We start from the raw sequence: 17,276 nt of genomic DNA on the forward strand, positions 1-17,276 counted from the left end.
TAATACATTCTGAACACATCTTAAGCACCAGTCTATAACATTTCCCTTAATAAAAGTGTTTGACATACAGTAAGTACAGTATATTATATATATATATATATATATATATATATAGAAACAATATTTGCACACACCCCTGTAATAGTGATCATACACATTTCATTCACTTCACTAACCCTAACCCACATTTAAAACCAACCAAATTGTTTAAAACCAATCAAATTGTATCAATTAAGCCTTAAAACTAAACCTCTTTATTAATCTAAGGCACCAAGTTAAGTAGAGTTCACTTTCCACAGATTTTGTTGACCAGAAGTAAATCAGGTTAAGTGATTGAGTGAAAATGTTAGAGTTCAATGTATCCAACAATCTGTAAGTTTAAAATAGACAAACTAGGTGAATGTGCAGGGATTGTGTACTTAAGTAGCTTTGTCCTAGTTTAGCACCCACTGGAATCACCTGATGTGGCCATGTCATCCTCTCTCCTCCTCCAAAGACAAACATGGCCTTTTAAAGTTGTAATGGGCTGTGCAATAGTTCAAACACAATAGTGTCTTATCCAGAGGAACACAGTGTTTGTTTCCTGTATATTTGCTTGTTTAGATGTGCCGTCCTTCAGTGACTACATTCAAGTCTTCTCACAGTTTGATTTGCTTAACTGATGGTGTTGCGGGTGAAATTGAAATTATCTTATCTCTCATTTACACACGGCCACACCTCACCCCTGCAGTCACTCGTTGAACTATAAATGTTTTTAAAATTCAAGAATGTAATTGTATTGTCCTTGAGAGGAAGAGAGGGAAGGAACACAAGTCTGCTTAATGTTACAGAATACAGATATATGCTTTAGGAGTAGAATACTAATCTGCATCTGTCATTTCAAATACATGAAAATAGACATTGAACTTGGAGTGTACATTGTAAAACTGAACGAGTAACTATAAAGAAGATTGCAGTCCACTGATCATACAGGCTTGTATGGCCTCATAAGCACACAGACTATACTGAGCTTATCTCTATTAGGTCACTGCAGTAAAGGGGTTTTCCCTCACCTCTGCACTCTGTACTGCAGTGTGTATGTACTGCAAAGACCTGCTTTCATGTGACTAAACTGACAGTTGTCCTGTAAAAATGAGTTTCCTGAGGTTAACTAGGATCTAATGTCAATATGTAATGGTAATTATATTGTAGTTAAGACACTACAAAAGCTGCCATCACAAGTACTTAAGCATTTTTGTTTTGTTTCTACAGATGAAAACCTAAATAGAATGAAAAGAAAAAGGAAGTCAGTTACTCTATGAACTGGTGCATTAAAGTTAGATTTTGTTTAACACAAAATAAAGAATAATATAGAAAGGTCCTACTGTGAGTTCACCTATTAATTCCCTTACTTAGAAGTCATATGAGCATTTATGTGTAAAGACTAGAGCATCATGTGTCATCTGAGCTGACCGCAGTGTGTGACCCTTACCGGCATGTTAATAGTAATCGTCATGGCAATAATTCATTTCACACTTATTTCTCTACGATCCCAAAGCAGAACAGTGAAGCTCCAGCAGCCAGAGGCAAAGTGACTGCAGATATTGTGACTTTCAGATGCAGTATATTATATTAGAGTTTAAAATGATCTTCCTGCTGGATCTTTGAATCTGCTGCGACCACTCTCTTCCCGGCCACATACACCTCCACTATGTTGCGGTCATCACCTGTCAGAGAAGAAGAGATGGGAATATAGTAAATAGTGAGTGGTGGATGATTTTTGATTTTAAAAGGGTTAGTCAATCAAATGTCCACTCACCCAAATTCAAGAACTTTTCCAGAAGAATCTGAAATGGAACAAATGATAAATTAGGTGCTGGATCTGATTGATACAGTGAAGGTGTGTTTTTGTGGTTGACTGTTGACTGTACTGTGTCTACCTTTGGTTTTTCACACTGGAACATGTCGATGGGTCCACCAGGCGCAGCAATGTTCACCCTCAGGGCATCAAAATCTTTGCCCACCTCAAAGTTCCCAGTTTGGTCATCCAGGGACAAAGCTAGAAGACACCAGAGACAGTCAAACAGGATGTCCTCACCTGTCTTCACAAAAAAATCCTAATTTCACACATCTCCTTCCCACAGACACCGTACTTCTGAATGTCACATGATTCACCCACATCTAAGCTCAATCAATTATCAGGGAACACAGACTATCTCATCCATTTCTCCGTAGTGACTATGTCTCCACAGAATGCTAAGTACTGCATCCTTTCTGTGAATTTAACTCCAATTTACTCTGTTCAAAAACTACAGATGCTTCGTTTCTCATATGAGGTTGTGTCTCATATGCGAAACCAAGCTGTATATATATATATAAGTAGTTATAAATATATATAATATAGATATTAGAGACTCAAAAGGATCTGATCTCAAATCATACCTTTTTGTTCTATTTGATGAATTCTAGGCATGGATTATTGGAGACGATAATGTGAGCATAATCTAGTTCATTGTTGCCATAGTGATACCAACAGGGACGATAATGTTTGGCACTGTCAACGTGGAACTGGAGCTTAATGTGTCTGTACTACTGATGATAAAGTCAATAGGAGACGATCTTATCAGTGTGATGTAAAAGAATCGCTACCTTGGCTGCCTCCCAGTGTGGCCAGCCTGAACACCTCCTCAAAGGTCAGAGTGTTGTATTCTGGGTCTCGGAGGGTCAGAACCTTGGATGAGTCCATTGCTCTCCTGACTGAGTCCAGCAGAGAGGCAGAGTAGCCCCCCGCTATGTCTAACAGGACCATGAACAGGGACAAACCGTGAAATTAAAATTAATGAATTACATGAACAAAGAATTCACAACTGGCTCTCAGTTTACTCCACATGCTAAAACATCTAAAATATCTGGCTGATGTAAATCAGATGCTCTACCTGAATGCTCCACTTACCCATATGCACTGATCTAATTCCATAGAAATAGTTTAACATTGTCAGCACCTTTTTTCACTAGTGCAGCCTAGTTCTTTAAAGTGTCATGCTTTATTGCAGTAAAATGAAAGCATGTGTAGATTTTGATATGAACTGTATGCATGCAAACCCACTTTAAGGTGTTGATTTGCAGAGCTCAGTATGTATGTACTGTATGCATATACTGTATATCTACAGTACATTAGGGGGCGCTCTGCTCCCACCTGTTCCCAGTCCCAGCTTCACTTCATGGTTCAGGACTTTACGGACATCCAAAATTCCACTAATCAACCTGGATAGAAAGAAACAAGGAACCAGAGGTTGTTAAATGTACACATGTATATATCTCCAGACTATGTCTATTATTCATATACTGTCAGATATAGATACTTATTGATTGGAAAAAGTTGTTCCATTAGTTATGTGCATAGTTTGTTTTCCTTTGCATGGATTCCCTTAAATTCAAATCTGTCTCTTTGGTGACATGCTGTAATAGTTTCAAGTTTCAAGTTTATTTGTCATGTGCACAGTAAAACACAGGTCATACTGAACATTGAAATTCTTTGTGACGTGACAACAACAGCAGCATATTGAAATTGAATTGAATTTAGTGCAATTAAAAAGCTTGTGCAAAGTATTAAGTATAAGAGAAAATGGAATAAAATGCAGACCAGTCTATATACAACAGAATAAAAATATACATATCAAAACAAGAATATTACTAGTAAATAAAGTGGCATGAATGCCGATGGAACAGAGTGTAGGGTGAAAAGTCATTGGTTCAGGAACCTGATGGCCTGGGGGAAGAAGCTATTTTTGACGCCGTAGTCAGAGCCCGGATATTCCGGTTGACCAGATGGAAGGAGGGTAAACAGTCCATGGAAGGAGGGTAAACAGTCCATGATAAGTAACTTACGAGATGTTGGAGTTGGGACAGTGAGACACAGAGGCTCCCGTCTCTTTGAAGAGGAGCAACTCTTCGTCTGTGAGGTGGCAGCCGTGGGCCATCACTGTCTGTCAATCATCAACACGACATATAAGAAAAACAACATTAACCAAGTTGTGTATGTGGAAAGAAGGCGAGGAGTTGAATGCTTTTAAAATGTTTCTTTAAATAACTGTGTGTGTGTGTGTGTGTGTGCGTGTGTGTGTGTGTGTGTGTGTGTGTGTGTGTGTGTGTGTGCACGTGCCAACCTTGTCGGTGAGAAGGTTGTATTTGTGGTAGACGTCTGCATAGGACTTTGATTCAGGAAAAAGCTCCTTCACTAGTTTAACCTCCTCTGCGTTTTCGCTGATATGACTCTGTGAATGAACATGTCAAATAAGTTCTATCACTGTCTATCCATTGACATAATGCTAAATTGGCGGTTGATTACTAATAATACTGCATACTGAATACACAAACCAACACAACACCCCGCCCCATGGTAGCAGTCCCTTGCGAGCGTGTGTGACTCACCTGTATGTGCAGGTTGTTATTCTTTGCGGTGGCTCCCAGCTGTGCGAGCAAAGCCCCTGAGCAGGACAAAGCAAAGCGTGGCGTCACCACCGGCTTCACCAGAGGATACTGCACGAGAACCAGGAGGAACCACAACCACATGTTTCATTTCTGACGCCGTCAAATGATGAAGAGGCGACAAAAACTAAAACTAAAACTAAAACGTCAAATAAAATGAGTCAGTTTTCAATTCAGAATCTTACCTTTTTGTTCAAGAGTTCTGCAATAAACCTTGAGGGCACAAATAATACGGTTTAATTTTTCGTTCTAAAGAAATAATTTCCTTTTATTTTCATTTAACATTAACAAACCCTCATTTACGTTTGCATCATTGTAAGGAGTTTTGTATGCGTAAAATGGTGTGAAGCTCAACATGTGCACTTATACACACCGACAGGTTTCATCTTGCGACTCCTGACAGGTCTCTTTGTAATCTTTCACTGTATTGTTCCTGTCCATACACACTTTGCCCACCAAAGCACGTTGTCCAAAGTCATCTACCAGGGGGAGAAAGGAGGTTAGGTGAAGTCGTGAATGGTCAACAGGTGCACACTTGCAGAATTAGATGAGTAAACTGGATGTAGATGATTGAGGAATATGGTGTCAGGTCAAGGTCTCTCTCTCTCTTTCTCTCTCTCTCTCTCTCTCTCTAGATAGTTCTGTATTTGATTAATGCAGTTGGATGCATGTTCACATCCTGGGAGAGATTAGAAGGTTTGGAGTGACCAAAGGGGGTCTTAAGAATCTGCAAAGGAGATACGATTCATTGTCTGGTTTTAAACAAATGTCAATCTGTAAGGTCATGTAGTTTATTGTTAGCCGTTTGCCGAAAACAAAACAGGACAATGTGCACACAAACGCACAGAACCGCATCAACGTTTTCCACAAAATGGAACAACTCAGGAACAGTGCAAAGGTCAGAGTTCAATGACTCTGTGACCATGTGAGGCTGCCAGGTTAGAATGACTTTGTGTGTGTGTGTGTGAGCGCGCGTGTGTGTGTGTGTGTTGTGTGTGTGTGTGTGTGTGTGTGTGTGTGTGTGTGTGTGTGTGTGTGTGTGTGTGTGTGATAGTGTGTGATAGTGTGTGTATGTGTGCGCGCGTGTGTGTCTTCTTACTTGCAATCTGTGCCAGCAACAGAGAGGCATCTGTGTGTATAGTAGCAAAGTAACACGCAGTAGTTGTTCCGTTTCTCAGGGTCCTTTTCTGAAAAACAAACAGAGGCCATTAAAGGCTTAGCGCTGCATTCAGACGGGTTACATTTTTCACATTGTTAACCTCACACACATACACACACATATACAACTCAAATTTCAGGCTTTAACACAGAAACCTGTCCACTCTTGATGCAGTAGAGCAAGTGTGACTGTGTGACTCTCAGTAATTATGATTACCCTAGAGCTCAGGTTGAAGGTTTTTGACTATGTACACTGTAATACTTGCTTAATAATGAGCAATAAGGATCTCAATTACACTTACTGTATGCTTACTGTATCTATCAAAAGTCTTTGAGTCAGTCTGTGTCCTCATTGTGTTTTCCTCATATAAATCTGTTTAGTCCTCCTCTGCAATGACCACAGCAGGAATTCCACTTGCTGCTGATGTTAACTCACCACCACTTGTGTGTAGACCCTCTTTGCAAGCTCCAGGTCCTTGAAGTGCGCCTCCACCGGGAAAGTGTAGGTGTTGAGCCACTGCAGTAAGGGCAGGTCCAGGGCTGTGCCGGCATACATGTACTGAGGCGCGTGGATGTGTGTGTCCACCATTCCTGGCATGAAAAACTCGCTGCAGGGTAGAGAGCCATGCAAACCATATGAGGACACCTGTTACTCAGTCCACCAGGTGCACAGATGAAGGAGTTAACAGTGTGATGATGTTGTTGTGGTTTATTCAACTCAAGTACACGTCAAATGTTGCACACTGACACTCAAATGTTGTCATGCATCTTACTCACTGTTGTGCCAGTTGGGTGACTTCAGATGGGACGAATCCAAACTTCTGCGACAGTTTGTCCAGTTCTGCACCATTTCCAATGAAAGCAATCTACAACAGCAAAGAATAACGGTGACACAAAAACATACAAAAGACACACACACACACTCACAAAACCACATGTGGAGTCTGAGCTCAATCCCTCAGTTCTACTCTGGTATCAATATGACTCACACTTCAATCACACCACAGAGTTTCTATGATAAGCAGTTGTTTGTGTGAAACTATCTCACATTTGGTAAGAAGCTGTATGCACCTCATTGTTGGCAGACTGGGATTTCTCATTTCAATTAATCTTAATACAATGTTTGTTTGATCTATTTAATCAGGATACATATGCGTGTTCAGTGTTAATTTAATCATCACTTCTGTTGCATGTGTTAGTAGTCACAAGTTATAGTGCATCAGTATTGAGACAGTCAGACAAACCTTCCCGTCCGTGTTCACCCCCAGCAGCACGTCGTCCAAGACCTGCAGTGCCATCTGCGGGGTCGAGTGCACAAACGTCCCCCTGAAGACGCGAGCTGTGGCCGCAGAGGCTCTGTGGGAGTTTGCCATCTTTGTGTGATCCATCAGTCCAGGTGGCGAAGCGAGACAAAGTGAGAGATGCCTGCCAAGAAAAAACAAAGGCTCACAAATACAAACTCTCCATTTCTGTCTCCTCATTTCCCCCCTCCATTTCCCCTTTCTCCGTCCCCCTCAAGTGTCCTCTCCAGTTCACCTGTCTCCATCCCCTTATGTCCCCCTCCATTTCCCCTGCCCATTCAAGATTTTCAGCACTTATTCTTCTTATTATTGCAATATGTTTTAATTGAAGACAACATCAGTAGCAAACCAATAAACATACGATTATTGGAATATTTTGAGATTTTTTTTAAACAGAAAAAACAAAATGTAATGATAAAGTAATATGTAGTCGTACACATGAAAATCTGAACAACAGAACAACAGCCTTTGCCAATTGCGGTGACATCATTGGGACCCTGCCAGATGACATCAACAATATTTCATTCAATAGTAAATTAATTGATATAACTGCATGTCACTGTACACGTCACATTAGATGATCACCTCCTTAGTTGATCCCCTTCATGTTATATATCATATGATACATAAGGGACATGTACACAACCGGCGCTGGTAAGCATGACAACACACTGCTCACCAGACCTGGAGCTACTAACTGCCGCGGGAATTCAGCTGCACCATCATCACAGCTGCTTACATGCCCTCCAAGGCAGACAAAGCCATTGCGCTAGAACAGTGTTCTTCAACTGGTGTGCCGTTATATATTAAGTTGAGCAAGTAAAATAAGTAAATAGTAAATGATGAGTGAGAAATTGAGCAATAAAGCCATACTGTAGGACTATGATATGATGTTTGTCGAAACTACTGCTTCATTTTATTGTTAGATTTTTTATTGATTTTGAGATCGTCAGGTGTGCCGTGGGAAATTATCCAACTTCACTTAATTAGTCCGCCAGCCGATCTGTTGATCCCCCCAACAGAAGTGTTGCGTTCGATCGCAGCGCAAATTTGGAAGCGCGCAGTCCAGCAGTACAATGCTGGACTAAGGAATCCACTGCCATCCTCCAGGACTGCTTCAAAACTACAGACTGGCAGATGTTCTGTGATGCAGCCGATGGAGACATCAGCAGATACACAGACTCTGTCTCTGCCTACATCTCTGTGCATCGATGATGTTGTTTCCGAAGGTCACTGTCAGGACTTTTCCCAACCAGAAACACTGGGTTAATAGTGAAGTCTGTGCTACACTCTTGGCAAAGTCGTCTGCCTACAACTCAGGGGACCTGGAGGCCTTGAGGAGATCCAGATATGACCTCCAGACGGCCATCAGAGATGCCAAAAGGTCCTACGGGGACAACCTGGAGTCTGTTTACCACAGCCCTGACCCCAGACGCATGTGGAATAGACTGCGTTCAATCACAGTCTAAAAGGGGAGGAATAGTAGTGATGCCGACTACCGCCCTGTAGCACAGACATCCACCACCAAGTGGTGCGAATGCCTCACCTCCTCTGAACTGACCCTGAGCACTGGAGCCCCCAAGGCTGCGTACTCAGCACTCTGCTATACGCCCTGGTCACACATGACTGTTTGGCCACACGAAGCTCCAATGTCATCATACAATTTGCTGATGACACTACCATCCTGGGTCTCATCTCCAACAACGATAGACTGCCTAAAGAGAGGTCAGTACCTTGGCAACCTGGTGCCAGGAAAACAACCTCTCTCTCAACATCGGCAAGACAAAGGAGATGATTGTGGACTACAGGAAACGGCGGGGGGGGGGGGGCTGAGGTGGAAAGAGTCTCCCATTTGAAGTTCCTGAGTGTACACATCAGTGACGATCTCACCTGCTCTAGACATTCTGTCATGGCAGTGAAAACTGCCCAGAAACGCCTGTACATCCTGAGGAGACTCAAAACGTTTAGCATGTCTACAAAAATTCTCCGCAACTTCTACAGGTGTACCGTTGAGAGCATCCTCTCCGGCTGCATTACTGCATGGTATGGCAGCTGCTCTGCTGAGGACCAAGGCCGTCCAGAGGCTGGTAAAGACAGCGGAGCACATCATTGGCTTCCCCCTCCCACCCCCCGTAGAAGGCATCTATCACACACGATGCCTTAGAAAAGCACGGGAAATCACCAAGGACCACAGCCACCCATCACATGGACTGTTTACCCTTCTGTCATCCGGAAGACGCTACCGGAGCATCCAGGCATGGACTACCAGACTCACAAACAGTTTCTTCCCCCAGGCCAGGGATGGCGAACCCGCGGCTCGCGAGCTGCATGCGGCTCTTTAACGAATATCGGATATAAACAACTCATTTGAAACGCAAGTATACAACGATCTTAAAAAATGTGTTTTTTTTGGCATGGCTTTGATGAGTCTTGTGATGTTCAAGCTAAGCCACAGTTGGCGATATTTGTAAGATTTGTGTCAGAAGACACAAAGGAAGAATTGCTTGATATCGTGCCGTTAAAAGACAGGACCCGTGGCATCGACATGAAAGAAGCATTAATGACTGTTGTTGAGAACTAGCTAATTTGCAGCTATCCAAGCTAACAGCAATAACCACTGACGGTGCACCAGCTAAGAGGGGATCTGCAAACGGCCTCATAAGCCTGTGTAAATCTGATGACCGTTTCCCAGATGTGTGGACATTTCACTGCATCATCCATCAAGAGCACCTGGTGTCTAAGACACTTAACATGGACCACTTCATGAAACGTGTGTTAGAAATTGTGAACTTTATTCCCACTCATGCCCTCAATCACAGACAGTTCAAAAACGTCATTGCTGAACTGGATGAAGACCTTCCTAGTGATATGCTTCTTTACTGCACGGTGCGATGGCTCTCAAGAAGTTATGTGCTTTCCTGCTTTTTTGAACTTCTGAAATCAGTCAAGCTGTTCCTGGAAGAGAAGCAGACTTGGGGTTTCTTGTTGACATCCTGCATCATCTGAATAAACTGAATCTAGATCTGCAAGGGAAATTAAAAATGCTACCTGACCTGGTGCAAAGTGTTTTTGCATTTGTCAACAAACTTAAACTATTCCAAACCCATTTTGAAAAGGGAGAGCACATTCATTTTCCCTCCTTGTCAGCAGCATGTGGAGAGGGTGCTGGGGTCTCAAAGAGGAGAATGGCTCACTATGCGACACTGACTGAGAGTCTACAGCAGAGTTTTGAGGACAGATTCTGTAACCTGAAGCAGAAAAGACCACAGATTACATTCCTCATCAACCCTGACAGACTGAAGTCAGTTTGGACAGAAGAACCCACAGAGTTTTGGAAAACTGTGCCCACAGGCAGATATCCAAATATTAAGCAGGCTGCACTCAAGCTAATGTCAATCTTTGGCTCAACCTATGTATGTGAATCTGTCTTCTCTACGCTAAAACAATTGAAGTCAAAACATTGCACTGTTCTGACGGACGAACATGTGAAAGAGTTGCTTCCAGTGGCCACAACTGAATACACGCCAGACCTGAAAAAGATGGTGGCGAATAAAGACTGCCAGGTGTCCCATTAAGAAAAAAAAGGTATGGAAATACAAACACATACTGTTCAGGTTTATGCAAAAGTCCCACAAGTAACTATAATTGTGTAACATTTTGTTGTGCGGCTCTTTGCAATGCTGTTGGGTTTCAGTCCGGCTGTTAAAAAGCATTTCATTGGCTTGTACCTGTACTTGCTCATTGACAATAAAGTTGAATCTAATCTGATTTAATCTAATCTAATGCTGAACTGGTTAACCCTGCCTCAGGTCATCAGGCTCCTCAACCAGTAACTCTATTATCACCGGCACTCATGCCACTTTATATTTATCTTTTTTGTAATATATGTGTATATATATATATTATTCTGTTGTTAGTTACTTTTCACAAATTTCAAAATTCCCCGAAATTCAAAATGCTGTTATTGTGGCCACGTCACAAGGAATTTCAATGTACAGAATAACTTTTTTTTTACTGTTCAAATGACAATAAACTTGAAACTTGAAACTTGAAATCTTTATTTACCGCCACACCAGCGGCACATTCGGTTCGGTTCCGATCACCTTTCTAGAGCAGTTAGCAGACTTTCTTGGGTGGTTAGTGACAGATCGTTGGTGTGGCATTCTTATTAGACGTTGTGCGTTCAGGCTCCATTTCAATGCAAAACTAAACTGCGCCGCATCACTGAGCCCGATTGTTCTGAAAATGGCAGGGTTACAGACCGGGAACAAGGATTATTTGAATTGCCAGTGAAGGAGACAAACCAGAGAACAAGGAGCAATAGTGTCAAGTCCACACACATCAGGGCCATTACGGGTCCAGTCATCCCGGCTGCTCTGATGCTGCTTTAGTCGCTCAAGTTGCAGATAATAAGCATTTACTTTGTGACAGCAGAATCAGTTCGTTCCTCCTTATAGAGACATGTGGGACATATTCAGAGGCGGACAGTAACGGAGTACATTTACTTGAGTACTGTACTTAAGTACACTTTTTAGGGATCTGTACTTTACTCGAGTATCATGTTGGGGGAGTACTTATGACTTTTACTCAAGTACATTTGAAAGGCAAATATCGTACTTTTTACTCCGCTACATTTCTATCCATAACCATAAGTACTCGTTACGTTTTCTAAGAAAAATAAAAAATAAAAAAGCGGGGAAACCCTGTGGATTCAGTATTTTGTTGTTTCCTTCTCAAACGTGATTGGATTGTCCAGGTGCCACTGACAGGGACAGCCCATTAGCAATCCGGAGAATGTCAGGAAAAATGACGGGGACCTTTACCTTCTGTGAAACGGTTTAGAAAAACGACCCAGATAACACTAGTCCCGAGCCAATACGACCCTGTAAAAACGTATGTAGGTAGTACGTCATGTCCTGTTTAAACGTAGTTTTCACTGTTTCTCGTGCACGGAGGCACTTAAAGAAGCCCTCGGTATCGTTGGCAGTCGAAATATAATAGCCTGGGGCAAAACCGAAGTGTTCTGGACATACGAACACCGATAAAAAAAGAAAGTCAAACTTAGCAGAGGCCGAGACTTTACCACCACTGCTGATGGGTAATATTTGTCTTCATTAATTATAATCAACTTGTCACACATAGGCTTAGGAATATTGTGTGTGTGTGTGTGTGTGTGCGTGTGTGTGTGCGCGCGCGTGTTGTCACACATACACACAAATTAGCTGCATTTTCTTTTTTCTTCTTGCATATGAACCCATTCATTCAAGCACAATTTTATTTTCATAATTTGTTACATTCTTCAAGGTATTAACATTAAAGATTCCATAAAAACTCCATCCAGGAGGTTTCTATAGGTAAAGGTAAGCACTGTGTCAGTAATAATACAATATTAGGAAAATGTACTCTTGGTACTTTTACTTAAGTAATGAAGCTGTGCATCCGTCCGCCTCTGGACATATTCAGACTGTCCTCTTCTTGTCTCTTTACATGGCAGTAATGAAGATGAGACGTCAGATGCCCGTTTGAGCTCAGTTGCGATGCGTTCAAACACACTGAAATAGGCGGACACCTCAGACTTACGGAGCTGCTCTTAAGCCATATGCTTACTGACATAAAAAGAATGATCTGATGGAGGATGAAGGCGTACCTGGGCTTCAGGAGAGCCGATGGTGTTCGTTGGTAGTCCAATTCCCCCAGTTGACGCAGCCGCGCAGCTTACTCAGGTCCAGTTTGCTGCTCTTCTTTCTCACCTGAGTGTCTCCTACAACATAGCGAACCAAAGCCTTTATACACTGGAGCTCTGATCGCCACAGGGGGACGCACGACTCCGGCGGGCTGGAGATGAGCCCCGCAGCCAATGACAGCGCTGGAGCGTGAGTATGCGTGTGTGGGTGCGTGCGTGTGCGCGCGTCCAGTTAGGTTTGTTTGCCTGTGTTGAAAATGAGGTGACGCGATGATGATTAAACACCCACAGCTTAACTTACAAATGTATGTGTGAATTTATTTCCTCTTCATGTCACAGTGTCACAATGCCTGTCAGCTCGGGGTGGCGGAGCTTAAAGGCCGTTTCTGTGGCCTTCCTGTGGCCTTTGGACTGCCTCGTGTTGCCGGACATTCAACTTTATTGGCAAAATGTCACTCAAGGACATTTGATAGCTGTTGACACTATGCAGAGAGGACCTAAAGAAAGGTTAAAAATAAACACAAATGCAGGGAAGGGAAATCAGCCTGTAGACTAGAGTGTGTGTGTTATTCCTGAGTGTGTGTCCCTGGGTGTGTGTTCCTGAGTGTGTGGTGTTCCTGAGTGTGTATTGCTCCCGCTTTCACTGCCTCCCCTCACTGCTCAGGAGCTGTTGAGTTGCCACACAGTCCGACCGCTCATTGTTCTGTCTGTTCTAATGGTATTTGTCTCATATGTCACCTTGTCTCTTATGTCACAGCTAAGGAGACATCAGTTCTTCCTATGCACACTAGAAACTACCACCATATTCTGTTTCTTTGGCTTCCTAAAAATGCATAGACTTCAGTCTGAAACTAATAAGTGTTGGTCAAAGTGGAAGGCAGATCCATACAATTGCCACATTCTTTCAAATTCATCAGCCCCACATGATGAATGACGACATGCACAGATCAGGGGAACACAGGGCATCTCCCCCATGTGAGATCACGCTGTGCAGGAAAGGGAAGTGTGAAAGTCAGCTGCAAATCAACATCCACACTCCAGAAATAGTTTCAAGGCATTCTCCTTTAGATGAGTCAGTAGTTGCTCTATAGGGGCATTTGAGCATGTAAAAAAACCCAACATACAGTATATCAATAGTGGTTGTTGCATGTGCATCACAATTAAGTTACTGTACAACAATTACATAAATGTATAAATGAATGAAATACTAAATGAATCACTGTCTGAAAATATGATTAAAACCTTGAAGCCTGTGGATGTACTATTAAACATGTTATATTGTTATAAATGGCCAATTTAACATTTTGGAGTCCAATAATGAGTCTGGATGATCTCCATGGAGGACCAGGCCATGGATATTCCCCTTTAAACTTCTAACTTCATGCCACTCTGATGAGCCATTTGTGAGTAATGCATGCAGATGTAACGGGTTAAATAAGTTAAGTTAATAAATAATTAAGTTATATAGATAATATTTATTATCACGCATGTTCGTTAGGAGTTGCCCAAATTTGGATCTAGCTCTCACCTTTACATCTAAGACCACCGACAAGTAGACTGCCTCTGAGGTGCAAGAAATCTTGAATGAGCACCACTCTGAGAAGTTTATCAAAGCAGCAGGGAAAAGGTCGGATAAGGCTATATTAGAGAAGGTAGTGGCTGTGAACAAGATAGAGGTGAACGCTAGCCCAGGCCCTGTACAAAACATTCAGTCTGTGCCTCAGCCCACTACCATGGATCACTCTGCTCTGGAAAGGATTATTAGAATGCTGGAGTTCTCATGTCCAACAGTCAGTCAAGATGAGTAGGAAGACGAGTGGCATGTCCTGATTCCAGGCCTTAATGACAAGCCATGTTTGTCTGTAAGGAGTCTACTCATACTGCTTTTTCACACTGCAAGGACAACAGACTGTGTTTTCAGTGTTTATGACTCTTTAAGTCAATTGTACAGTTGTGACATTTCTGAGGACAAGGTAGTCATTTTTCAGAGTTTACAGACAGTTCCAAAGTCAGATTGTTTGTTTTTCAGGTTCAATTGAGAATGGAATCATTTTTAAAGCTCTCATTCAGATTCAGATTCTGATTCAAGTTTATTTGTCATGTGCACAGTAAAACACAGGTCATACTGAACATTGAAATTCTTTATGACGTGACAACAACAGCAGCATATTGAAATTGAATTGAATGTGCAATAAAAAGATTGTAGTACTAAGTATAAGAGAAAATGGCATAAAGTGCAGACCAGTCTATATACAACAGAATAAGACATATACATATAAAAAAAAAAATCTATAAATAAATCTAGAATGGCATGAGTGCCGATGGAACAGAGTGAAGGGTGAGAAGTCATTGGTTCAGGAGCCTGATGGCCTGGGGGTAGAGGCTGTTTTTGAGTCAGAGAGTGATAGTCAGAGCCCGGATGCTCCGGTAGTGTCTACCAGATTGCAGAAGGGTAAACAGCCCGGGTGAGGGGTGGCTGAGGTCTTTGGTGATTTCCTTGCTTTTCTAAGGCATCTTGTGTGATAGATGCCTTGCACGGGGGGGCAGGTCGGAGCCAATGATGCGCTCCGCTGTCTTTACCACCCTCTGTAGGGCCTTGTGGTCCTCAGCAGAGCAGCTGCCATACCACGCAGTAATGCAACCGGAGAGGATGCTCTGGAAGGTACACCTGTAGAAGTTGGTGAGAGTTTTCATAGACATGCCAAACTTCTTGAGACTCCTCAGGAAGTATAGGCGCTTCTGGGCACTTTTCACCGCCTTGACAGAATGTCTAGTCCAGGTGAGATCATGGGTTTTTTGGGTACAGGGACAATGGTGGTCTGTTTGAAGCTGGTGGGAACTACAGACAGGTACAGGGAGGGGTTGAAGATAGAGGTGAATACCCCCCCTAGCGGGTCGGCGCATGCTCTGAGGACACGGCCTGGAATGCCATCTGACCCTTGAGACTTCTGAGGGTTTATGCTTTTGAGAGCTCTCCTCACGTCGGTCGTGGTTAGGGACAGAGTGCAGTCGTCCTGGTCCTCAGCTAGCCTCACTGCAGGGGTGTTGCTGCTCGCCTCAAACCGTGCATAGAAGGTGTTGAGCTCATCTGGGAGAGAGGCGGCGGGCAGGGCATCACTGCTATTCCTTCCCTTGTAGCCTGTGACGGAACGTAGTCCACTCCACATGCGTCTGGGGTCAAGGCTGTGGTAAACAGACTCCAGCTTGTCCCTGTAGTCTCTTTTGGCATCTCTGATGGCGCTCTGGAGGTCATATCTGGATCTCCTCAAGGTCTCCGGGTCCCCTGAGTTGTAGGTGGACGACCGTGCCAAGAGCTTAGCACAAACTTTGCCATTTACCTAGGGTTTTCTGGTTGGGGAAACACCTGACAGTGACCTTCGGAAACGACATCATCGATGCACTTGGTGATGTAGGCAGAGACAGAGTCTGTGTATTCATCAATGTCTCCATCGGCTGCATCACAGAACATCTGCCAGTCTGTAGTCTCGAAGCAGTCCTGGAGGATGGTGATGGAATCCTCACTCCAGCGTTGTACTGTTGGAATAACCGGTTCAACTGTTCGAATAAAGGCCGAAGCAGATAATGGTTGGCAGAGTAATCACACCGCTATGGGGAGATGGATCCATCCCAATGAAAGTCATCAATCCAACCAACAAAAAAGTCTTGTTGAAAAGGAACACCAAGATAGCTGATGTGTCACCTTGTATTGCTGTGGAAGACATGTCACAGGCCGAACAGATCAAGTCCAATGTACAGTGTACTGAGAACAGCCCCTCATCAGCACCCAGATCTAGTGAGGAGATTAAAAGTGTCCTGTGCAGTCTGAATCTTCCTGACATCTTATGACTTAGACTCTAAGTCGAAGAGTCTTGTGAGGTGTCAGTGAGCTGGAAAGACGAGTTTTACATCTCATTGAGAAATATGAGTCCATCTTCTCAAGAGACAAAATGGATTGTGGCGAGGCTGGAGACTTTGTCCATCACATTAATCTGACTGATCACCGACCCGTTTGGTTGCCCTACAGGCGGATTCCACCAAGCCAGTATGCTAGGCTAAGAACAGCTTTGAATGAGAGGAGAAAGGAATCATTCGCAAGTCACACAGTGATTATGCTTCTCCCCTTGTATTGGTTTGGAAAAAGAATGGTGACTTAAGGGTCTGTACTGATTTCAGATCTCTGAATGCGTGGACCGTCACAGATGCCCATCCATTGCCTCACCAGTCTGATGTATTAGCTGCTCTTGGTGGCAACGTCTTCTTCTCCACTATTGACCTGACATCAGGCTATTACAATGTGCCTCTCCAGGAAGAGCACAACAAATACACAGCTTTCTCTTCTCCCCTTGGCTTGCATGAATACAACCCACTGCCTCAGGGCCTTTCCAACAGTCCGGCTACATTCATGAGAATGATGATGTCCATCTTTGGAGATGAGAATTTCAACAGTGTTCTGTGCTACTTGGATGACTTGATGGTGTTTGCCCCGTCTGAGTCTGTGGCCCTTCAATGCCTTGAAATGGTCTTCTCCCGTCTGTCCAGTCACAGCTTGAAGCTGGCCCCCAAGAAATATTTCAATGAGACAATCTGTTAAGTTCCTTGGCCACATTATTTGTGAGAAAGGCATTCAGACTGACCCAGACAAAGTCGAGACCATCAGCAGAGTCCAG

At 43.1% G+C, this 17,276-nt stretch overlaps 1 protein-coding gene across 1 annotated transcript; it reads right to left on the reverse strand.

The window, feature by feature from the left end:
• Positions 1-7,071, reverse strand: gda (guanine deaminase). The gene is made up of 14 exons (XM_076164751.1): positions 6,870-7,071; positions 6,403-6,491; positions 6,062-6,233; positions 5,567-5,654; positions 4,841-4,946; positions 4,653-4,680; positions 4,411-4,518; positions 4,146-4,253; positions 3,868-3,965; positions 3,176-3,243; positions 2,629-2,775; positions 1,920-2,038; positions 1,799-1,826; positions 1-1,706 (listed from the first exon to the last, which is right to left on the reverse strand). The coding sequence occupies exons 1-14, from the start codon at positions 7,011-7,013 to the stop codon at positions 1,612-1,614; spliced, it is 1,398 nt and encodes a 465-aa protein (XP_076020866.1). The 5' UTR covers positions 7,014-7,071; the 3' UTR covers positions 1-1,611.
• Positions 7,072-17,276: the final 10,205 nt, after the last annotated feature.

The sequence above is a fragment of the Genypterus blacodes genome, unplaced genomic scaffold (assembly GCF_046128005.1).
Source record: "Genypterus blacodes isolate CSIRO-AG114 ecotype Tasmania unplaced genomic scaffold, CSIRO-AGI_Gbla_v1 ptg000138l_1, whole genome shotgun sequence".
Taxonomy (NCBI): Eukaryota; Metazoa; Chordata; class Actinopteri; order Ophidiiformes; family Ophidiidae; genus Genypterus; species Genypterus blacodes.

What these genes read in the sequence shown, in the direction of transcription:
- gda (XM_076164751.1), bottom strand. Translation starts at nt 7,013, where the DNA reads ATGGATCACACAAAGATGGCAAACTCCCACAGAGCCTCTGCGGCCACA. An exon ending in GTCACCCAACTGGCACAACA is followed by an intron (nt 6,234 to 6,402) that starts GTGAGTAAGATG and finishes TCTACCCTGCAG; the next exon opens with CGAGTTTTTCATGCCAGGAA. An exon ending in TCCAGTGTGAAAAACCAAAG is followed by an intron (nt 1,827 to 1,919) that starts GTAGACACAGTA and finishes GTTCCATTTCAG; the next exon opens with ATTCTTCTGGAAAAGTTCTT.